General features: G+C 33.1%; 1 protein-coding gene across 1 annotated transcript in view; it reads left to right on the top strand.

Annotated features, from left to right (window-relative positions):
• The window catches only part of DYNC2H1 (dynein, cytoplasmic 2, heavy chain 1), a 377,952-nt gene that overhangs the window by 129,479 nt on the left and 238,163 nt on the right, over positions 1 to 10,310 (top strand). Inside the window, exons 62-65 of the mRNA XM_011927022.1 lie at positions 1,982 to 2,025; positions 4,486 to 4,506; positions 6,646 to 6,744; positions 8,559 to 8,682. Of these exons, the coding sequence (XP_011782412.1) occupies positions 1,982 to 2,025; positions 4,486 to 4,506; positions 6,646 to 6,744; positions 8,559 to 8,682 (288 nt within the window). The remainder of the gene's footprint in view (positions 1 to 1,981; positions 2,026 to 4,485; positions 4,507 to 6,645; positions 6,745 to 8,558; positions 8,683 to 10,310) is intronic.

Consider the following 10,310-nt stretch of genomic DNA (forward strand, 5'->3'; position numbering starts at 1 on the left):
TAAAGTTTGATTTTTCCCATTAACTTGGTTTACTTTTCTGATGTGGAACTTGGAAGATAATTTTTACTTCTTGATAAAGTGATTTTTCTATTCTTTCTGTCAATAGTTTATATTTCATAATAAGTATTAGTATTCCTTTTCCTCTTTGTAATCCTTCTCTCTGCCTACACACTATTTCCTTATTCTTATTTTTTAACTCCATAGTCTCAAAGAAAGCATGAACATTAAACACGCTCCTCTTTATGTAGCATAAACTTTATTATAAGATTCATATTTTAGGTGCTGTTCATTACTTGATCATTTGTTCTGTTTTATTAGACTTATTAATCAGCTGACTATGCTTCAGCTCACTATATTGGTAACTTACCAGTAGAGAATTTGCTGACCACTAATTGAATAGTTTTGCCTTCTTTTAATTTGATTTTGCCTGTTTTTAAATTTACTTTAAAAAAATTTTTTTATTATTTTCACAATGGAATCACAAATATGAAACTCTAAATACTTATATAAGTAAATGTATTGCATTTTGGCAAACTATGTGCTTTTTATTATATTTATTATTCCCTCCCTAAGGTTTCATAGCCACCTCTTTTTCCTGTTTCAATAATCCAAGAAAGCAATTCATTGCAAAAAAAAAAAAAAAAAGTTTAAGAATTCTTTTCTATTCCATAAGAAACAAGGGGAGGGTGGTAAGTCTGTAGACAAAATATGTTTATCAGAATAATTTTTTTACTGATGTTAATTGAAAATGCTTAGTTTGTATTCTGAATTGTCTTTCATGATGGATATGGGAAATTGCTTTTGAAATTAATAATAAGCCTAAATTTACTTTGTATTTAACATTGCTAAGCTCCTTTTAGATAATTACTTGCATTTATATGACAAAAGAAAAATCATTGGAAACATTTCTTAGAGTAATTAGTTATTTTGTTGAAATGAATTTGTCATTATGGTCAACACTCCATCTCAGTTTTAAGGTGTACTAGATTTCAAATTAGTTGTAGTTTAAGGGTGTGATTGGATAGCATATAATCTGTGACATCAACTCATTAACATCACCATGTATGTAAAATTAAATCTCTAAATATATATTAGTTGGGCTTCTGGGAAAAGATGGCTAGACATGATAAGTAAGATGCATTTGTGATTCAGAGGTATAATACATCCTATTAACTGTGCTAAAGCTGGCCTGGCATAGTGGCTCATGCTTGTAATCCCAGCACTTTGGGAGGCCGAGGTGGATGGATCATCTGAGGTCAGAAGTTCGAGACCAGTCAGAAGTTCGAGACCACGTTGGTATGGCCAACATGGTCTCTACTAGAAATATAAAAATTAGCTAGGCATTGTGGCATGCACCTGTAGCTCCAGCTACTCAGAAGGTTGAGGCGGGAGAATCGCCTGAACCCGGGAGGCAGAAGTTGCAGTGAGCCGAGATCATGTCACTGCATGCTCCAGCCTGGGTGACAGAGTGAGACTTCTCAAAACGCACATACACACACACACACACACACACACACACACACACACACACACAACAATGCTAAAGCTTTTCTGAGGTTCTCCCTCTCAGTGGAGGAGGCGTTCCCTGAGGCCAGTGATTACTCAACAATTTCATTGATGCTAAGAAAGGCTTTTGTGTCTAAAACTATTCTTTTATTGGTCTTACAAAGATGCTTAAAATTGTCATATTTAGGTTAAGCTAGCTATTGAAGTTCATGTATTGCCAGAGAGAGTAATTAGTCAAATCCTTTTATACCTTTGGTCTTACCACAGGAATTAGTTTTACTATGTTGGCAGAAAGCTCATATGACCTATGTCTTTGAGGGACAGGGAAAAATTTGACCATAGTGATCATATATCCTGGATTGCTTGGTCTATGGTTTGCACTTGTCCTGATACAATTATTAATAGTTTTCCTTTCACTTTCAACAGTGTCATGGTTTGGGTGATAAATTATATGATCTAATATTGGTCAACTCAGTGGATAATGGAAAGTATAAGGCTATTAGAAACTATGGAGAAGGTGTGAGTGAAAAGCATCCAGAAAGGAGGTGGAGAAGATGACTAATTTAAATATCAGATTTTATATGGGTTTTTCTTGTGAAGACATCTGTTGAATGTTTGTGTTTTATTGTTATAGACAGTTCAGTGTCAAATTGGTTTTAACTCAAAATTTCTGTGATTTTTTTCTTACTGCCTTTTGGTATATGCTAAGGAAATGCAAACTAATGTGATACTAGTCTAAGAATATAAAATTATGATGGTAAAATTTATAACTTCAAAGTTAACTTCCCCACATAGGAAAAAGTTTTTCAATCCTCACATAAGTAATAATAATAATCAATACTTGTGTAGTACTTATCATGTTGTGCATATATTACTATTTAATAATAGGTAAAGCACTTAAACACATAACTCATATAATTCTCCAATCAACCCAATCTATTAGATACATGTGTTATCCCCTTTATAGATAAGGAAATTGAGGCACAGAAGAGTTAATTCACTTACCTAAGGTCACATGGCTGTCAAGTGGTAGAGCCAGGATTCAAACCCAGGCCGTCTAGCTCCTGTCTATACACTTCTCATAGAAGTGTGTGTGTGTGTGTGTGTGTGTGTGTGTTTAACCTTACTTATTTTATATTATTCTTGTTAATGTAACTCTCCTTAGTGAATCAAGAGATAGGCTTAATTTCATTTATAAAATGTTTTTGCTTTTATCCCATTTATAAGTATTAAAAATAGACATAACATTATAGAGTATACTAGGTGTTTTAAAAATTATCTCTTTCAAAAATATCCTTTGCCCAATCTTTTTTTCCTCCAAGGAGAGAAGAATTTAAATAGAGATTGTGTATCTTGAGTTTTTAACCTGTCTTCTGAACTATTGACCTATAGCTCTAACTACCTGTTAGATATTTTTACCTGAGCTTCCTAGGCAGCTCAAAATTTATCATCCTTTAACTGAATTCACCATTGTTTATTTTCTTTAAGTTAAGAATCTTCCAGTGGCCAATTGTAGCACGTTTAAAGGAAAAAACTAGCAATTTATGATTTTAAATACCTGAGATGCCTAAAAGGTTGGGGTGAGCTTCTGAATTAAAGTAATTTTTACCAGGAGATCTCTACCTTCATTTTATGAGATGGGTTCATTCTCAGATAGGTTCTCTTTACCCTTTGTTAGCCTTGACCTTTGGTGACTCCGTGTTTCCCTTTATTAGATTTTATGTTTCCAGACTAAAGATGTGTCATTCACTCCCTCTGCACCACAGATAATACGCCAGTCTCCCAGAAGGATTCTGATTGGTTAACTTAGATCATCTGCTCATATTGATAATCCATCAGAAATACATTTAGTGGGACATGCAGGGTAGGCAAGGTAGCTCTCTACTATAAAACTCATTTTTCTTCCCCTCTCACTCCCTAGAAGCTGCTTCTCTTATTTTCTACCACCAGAGATATCACAGTCTTTTCTTGGTAATGCAAGCTACAACCCCGTACATCATTCTTACTATGCCTCTTTAATTTTTCATTCAATTAATTATTCAACTAATCTTGTCAAATCTATTTCTCAAATGTCTCATGAATTCATCCTGTTTTAATCACATCTGCTGCTAGTGACTTCATTTATGCTTTCATCATTTTGTGTCTGGATAAATATGTCATTATACCAGCTGGTTCCTTGTTTCCAGTACCACTTCCTTTACTGTTGTTGGAGTGATTTTCTAAAACATTAATCCGATCATAATATTGCCTCAATTAATGTATTTTAGTGATTTCCCATTGCCTGCAGTATAAAAATTTCATTATCCTTAGACATGGCATAAAAAGCTGATCATGATCAGACAGACTCCAGATTACTCCTGCCATTTTATATGCATCATCTTTGCCCATACTTATTTTTCTCTAGCTACACCAGAGTGCTGTAAGTTTTCCAAATATTCCAAACTTTTTTATTCCCCTCTATATCATGCTGTTGTTTTTGCCTGAAATGTTTTTCTTTCTTCACTTCTTTGCCTAGCTAATCTCTCTTGGCTTAGTTTGACTTGAATTGTTTTCTAGCCATAACTTCACCTATCATCCTTCAGTAGCAACTTGTGCACCTTTTGATGATGAAATTTTTATTTTTGTGTCTTTATTACATGTAAAGTTATTGAGGTTAAGGAAATGTTTTTTATTGATTTCTGTACTCCTTGTACTATCTTACTATAGTTGTTATCCAACATATAGATGAATTAATGAACAAATGAATAAATGAATGAAAGGTCAACATTTTTGGATTGAGTATAGTTGTAGAATTTAACTATATTTAATCATGGAATACAGAGATAAAATGTGCCATAGAAATGTTATCTAAATCTGTCTGGACACATATGAATAAGGCGACAACAAACTTGTAAGTACCCTTTGAAAAACTTAAGCATGTTTTCTTTGCTAAAAACATTTTGAAACATTACCTTTCTTATTTTCATTTAACTGCATCAGATCATTGGTTTGAAATCATGGGTAAGAACTTTTTAAAAATTTAAAATAATTACTTTTGTAGTTAGGCAAAATGCAGAATTGTGAAATATTTGCTATTGAATGCTAGCATAAAATTAGATCAAAAACCTAGGTGCAGTGCCATGGTAACACTTCACAGGCTATTTGCTAACCACATCATTGTGCTTCGAGTAGTACATTTACATGATGGAGCAGTAAGTGAAACCTCTGGTAGTAGATGCTGGGTGATGATCATACAGTGTAACATGGCAGGAGGTATGATAGGAGCAGTCTACTGTGGGTACAAGTGACAACAAGTACCTTGTTTGTGGAGAATTTTAAAATACTAATAAAGCTGTTTTAAAGTCGTTCATCTCTTTATTATCACCATGTGCTAGCAATTCTAAACAACATTGGTGATATAAAACTATTCGTCCACAGGGCAGATAATCCCCACTATCTCCCTCCCTCTTGGTGTGCCACTGAGATAACATGTATGCTCTTATTAGATATACAGTGTTCCCCCCTTTTCTCCTGGGGATGTGTTCCAAGACCCTCAGCGGATGCCTGAACCCATATATATATATATACACACACACACACACACATATATATATACACACAGGGTTATACATTTTTATAACACACATACATACTGTGTTATACATACATGCATATATATACATACATACTATGTTTTTTTCTAAACATACATACTATAATAAAGTTCAATGTATAAGTTATACACAGTAAGAGATTAACAACAACAATGATAAAATAGAACAACTATAACAGTATACTGTAATAAAAGTTAAGTGAATGTAGTTTTTCTTTCTGCCTGTCAAAATAACGTATTTTACTGTACTCACCTATTTTTGGACTGTGGTTGACCATGGGTAACTGAAACTATGAAAGGAAATTATTGATAAGGGGGATTGCTGTACCCCATTGTAAGTGTTCATCTTACTCTGACTTTCATATATGTTCTCTTATTCTTATTCTATTCTATTCAATTCTATTACATTTTTCAAATAAATGTGAAAACTTAAAAATTAGATCGGTTTAAATTTTACTAGGTAGCAATGATTGTTAGATGACTTTTAAATTTATCATTTATGATATATATTTTATACATATGTAATTGGCTTTCTTCTGTCTACTAAGTACCATTGTGTGTGGAGGGCATTTCCACTGGTGTCTAATTCCCTTTTTTTTTTTTGAGATGGAGTCTCACTCTGTTGCCAGGCTGGAGTTCAGTGGGACGATCTTGGCTCACTGCAGCCTCTGCCTCCAGGGTTCAAGTGATTCTCCTGCCTCAGCCTCCCAAGTAGCTGAGACTATAGTTGCGTGCCACCACATCTGACTAATTTTTGTATTTTAAATAGAGACGGGGTTTCACCGTGTTGGCCAGGATGGTCTTGATCTATTGACCTCGTGATCCATCCGCCTCAGCCTCCCAAAGTGCTGGAATTACAGGCTTGAGCCACCGCACCAGGCCTAACTTCCTTTTTTTTTTAGAATTTAATTAGTGCAGGATGTTCTGTAATGAATTTAGTTGTTAGTTCATTCATTAGATCTTAACCTACAGTCCATATAATTTTCTCTTCTAGGGTACTCCTTTAGTAATATTAGATATGTATTGCTTTAGAAGAATTAATGTCTTAAAATGTAAGCAATTATATTGATAATTAGCAGTATTTTAATGATTTGCTCGTATTTCTTTTTATGGCCTTTATAGTTTTTATTCAAAAAAACAATATATATAGATAGATAAAATAGATAGATAGGGAATAATTTGTGTATTTTAAAAGCCAAAAAGAATGGTGCAAATGACATCAGCTTGAGACTAACGCTCTTGCTTAGCATAATGTTGGTACACATTTTCTGTGTTATTTTGTGTTAAGTAGGACTGTACTCTCTATACTCTGGCTAAATGTAATTACCTAATATTAACTCCTGGTCACTGAAAATTTATTAATATGGCTTCTGATGCAGTTAAAAACTGTATTTTTGTTTCTTTTTCATGGTTGTATATTTGTGTTCTCCAAAGCTTGAGAGAAAAGATCGTTTAGTAATTGATTTATAATTTCTAGAAAACTATTTCCATTTAAATGAAAGCTTATAATCATTAAAAAACATTGCTTTTCCTTTTTTTTGAACTAGAGTCGAGTGTGTCCATTTCTTATAGATCCTTCTTCCCAAGCTACAGAGTGGTTAAAAACACATTTGAAAGACTCACGTTTAGAAGTTATCAATCAGCAGGTATGTATTACTTATAATTTACATACCGATTAGGAATGACCTCTTTTAGTGCAAAGATCTTTGAATCTATAATCAGAAAACATAGATTAAACACTGGGTCCTATTGTGTGGGACCTGGGGTGAGAGATATAACTCTTAGCTTCAGTTTTGTACTTAGTAAAACAGAGATAAGAATATTTATTTGATTCTGGGTATTGATCTAAGCCCTGGGAATTTAATAGTGAGTTCCTTCCCTTATGAAGATGACAGTCTAGTAGGTTAGAGAAACAATTAAATAAGCTTTACAGTAAGTCATGACTAATGACACAAGTATATGAGGCTGTAGAAGTAGGAGCTTCTAAGTTAGCTTTGAGACTCAGAAAAGCCTTCTAGCCTTTTAGCATATTTACAGTTCCTCTGAATGCCTCTCATAATTTCCAATTTCTTTAAATCATTGACAGACATCTTTAATGTATCCCAAGATTTGATACTTGTTCAGTGAAATGTAATCATAGTCTTTTGGGTAGTGACTTCTCAGTTTCCTGTTTATCTTGCAGAGGAAATTATTTTTGGTTAGGTTTTTATTATTTTTTTAAAGGAAGACTAGTATATGATTAATTTTCATACATAATTTTCAGGTGTTTCAAAAATTACCTCTAAAAGTTACTTTACTTGTAAAATGGGGCTATCTACTTAATTTTTTTGTGGTAAGAATAATTACAAATTAGATAATATATAAAAATACTTTAATAATCATTTATGGTTTGCAATGTTATATATAATATTACATATAGTTATAGATATACAGTCATATACATATAAGTAACTATACTGTATATCTCTATATAGTTACATACATTATAAGTACTATAAATCAAGTTATAGTTATATACATTTAAGTATATAACTATATTATATATCTTATATACATGTAAGTATATAACTACATATATATCTATAGTTATAGGTATATGCATATAGGTACTATATATTTAGTTATAGTTATATCCATGTAAGTAGCTATATAGTTACTGTTATATATATGTACATACACACATATATATACACACACACCACACATACACACACACCACACATACACACACAGACACATGCCTGGAGTGATATTTAAAACTACTCCTTCCCTATCTAGAAAGCCTTAAAATTCTTGATTATTGAATTTTGTCTGAAGGTTCTTTTCAGAATTATTAGACCTATCCACCAAGAAAAGTTTACTACAATTCATCATCTTGCCTTTTTTCCCCCATTCAATGTGTGATTCTGAACATAAGCAAAGTGGGGTTCTTATTAATACCTAGGTGAATAATTTATTGCATATAGAATTTGAAGTTGTGTTTCTATAATGTTTTGAAATTACTGTAGAAAATTGAAGAAAGGCTTTTGTATTTTGGGGGAAATACAGAGTTACTATTCAGTGGTTACAGTCATACAAGATGAAAAAGTTCTAGAGATCTGTTTTGCAACATTGTGCTCATAGTTAACAATTCTGTACTGTACACCTAAATATTGGTAAAGAGGTTAGATCTCAGGTTATGTGGATTTCTTTTTTAACCACAATTTTAAAAATGTTAAAACTCTTATTTTTCTTATTTGTGTATTTAAATTGTGAAATTTTTTTGATAATTTATTCAACTAAAATCATTACCAAATACTTATGAGTAGAAAAACAGTAATTAATAATTTGAATTATTAACATGCATATTAAATTTTTAAACACTCATATTATTCCTGTTAATATCTTCATTCATAATCTTTAAGGATGTTTATAAAATTAAAGTAATAAAAGAATTAATATTTTTCTTTTATTCAATTAGGATAGTAACTTTATCACAGCTCTTGAATTAGCAGTACGTTTTGGGAAAACCCTTATTATACAAGAGATGGATGGTGTAGAACCTGTTCTTTATCCGTTATTGAGACGAGATCTGGTTGCTCAAGGTAAATAATTGACACTTTCCAGAGTGTAAATATTTTTAAAATTTCCAAAGTAATTAAACCAGGTGCAAGCTTTCAAGAGTCCTCTTGCAGTAGCGTCACGCATGATGGGCTTAATTCCTTTAGCAATAAGTTGTGACAATATGTGTAAAATGTTACTTATCAGGGAAGCTCAGTAGAGACCTAGTACCCATAGTTTACTGGGGGTTGATTATGTAAGCACACTCTCCCTAGCACATTACAGAATTCTAGACTCCCTGAAGGAAAGCAGGTGTAGCATAAACCATATTGTTTGTACAAACAGTTTAGGCACAGTGAGCCACTTTTTTGAGTTCTGAGGATGGTGGGAACTCTCCCAAAATCTAAGTTCCCAGGTGCTGGTTATGGGCCAACTTTATAAACAGCCCTTTCTAAAGAGTCTCAGGATTGCTATGTTAACTCTTTTCTGCGTAGGAACCCAGCCCAGTCTTGGATTATTAGAAAGCGATTCCTAGAAACTTAAAGAGCATATCATGCAAAGTGTATACATATACATATATAGACATGCACATATATGTACATGTATGTATGCTACGTATGTTGGTAACACAGCAAACTTTAAATAGAAAATTGGTGTTACTGGGGCAAGGCAGAGAAATAACAAAGTGTGCACTATTCTTTAATGATCTCTTGTCCCTCATGTAGATATGCTTGGCCTAGTACTGGTTGATATGTTATGAGAACTCAAGTAGTGGGACCTTTGCCTTTGTAACATTATCCTCTTAATTTATCTTATGGGCATAAAGGGCAGGGAATAGCTGAGCTACTATATAACAACAGAAGCTTTGTAATCAAGAAAGTGACCTTGCTAGAATGGGGTTGTCTTGCAGAGCTCAGTTTCTGGTCCTTCTGTTGGGGGTAACTCAGATCTGCTGAGCTAGTTTCTTGCTATGCTATCTTAAGGAGGAGAAAATGAACCTTTAGGGCCATCTCAATTTGACATTCTTCATCCTATACGGTAGTCCTGAAGGACTCCTTAAATATAAATCTCCGTGAGTTCTGGTTAGTGTTAGGTTTTAATGGTTTATGTGGCATTGTCTGAGTATAGAGTGTTGACTAGATCCCCTGAAAAGAGTGATAAATTTTATATCATGATTGGTTCACATTTTGAGCTGTTCTAGGTAGTTGTGCAAGGTTATTTAGGTCAATTTGTTTATGTCAGAATTAGGAAAAAAGAGTTAATCATTGCCCCATCTTACTTTTTCCATCTTCTCCCCAGGGTTGGGTGTATTCATGTCACTCTAGTCTATAATTCCCTTTATCCCAGATATTGTCCTTTTCAAGAGTGATAAGTTACACATGAGTTGCCATTTTTTCATCATATGTTAACTCTGGGGACAGAGGATGGTAGTCCTAGAACACACAAAACAAAGTTTGTGCCAAGTTTGTTTACATCCCAGTGTCCTTCATCTAAGATATACAAATTGCTTTTCTACTTACTGTGTTTAAAGCAGACATAAATATAGGAGTAGAATGTACTTCTCTTCTACAAATTTATGCTCTTCAAAAATATTCTTAAGTATTTATTGATCATAGAAGAGCAAGGTATACTTCTTCAAATTCTCTTTTTTTATTATTATACTTTAAGTTCT

The sequence above is a fragment of the Colobus angolensis genome, unplaced genomic scaffold (genome assembly GCF_000951035.1).
Source record: "Colobus angolensis palliatus isolate OR3802 unplaced genomic scaffold, Cang.pa_1.0 Scaffold7, whole genome shotgun sequence".
In the NCBI taxonomy this organism is placed as follows: domain Eukaryota; kingdom Metazoa; phylum Chordata; class Mammalia; order Primates; family Cercopithecidae; genus Colobus; species Colobus angolensis.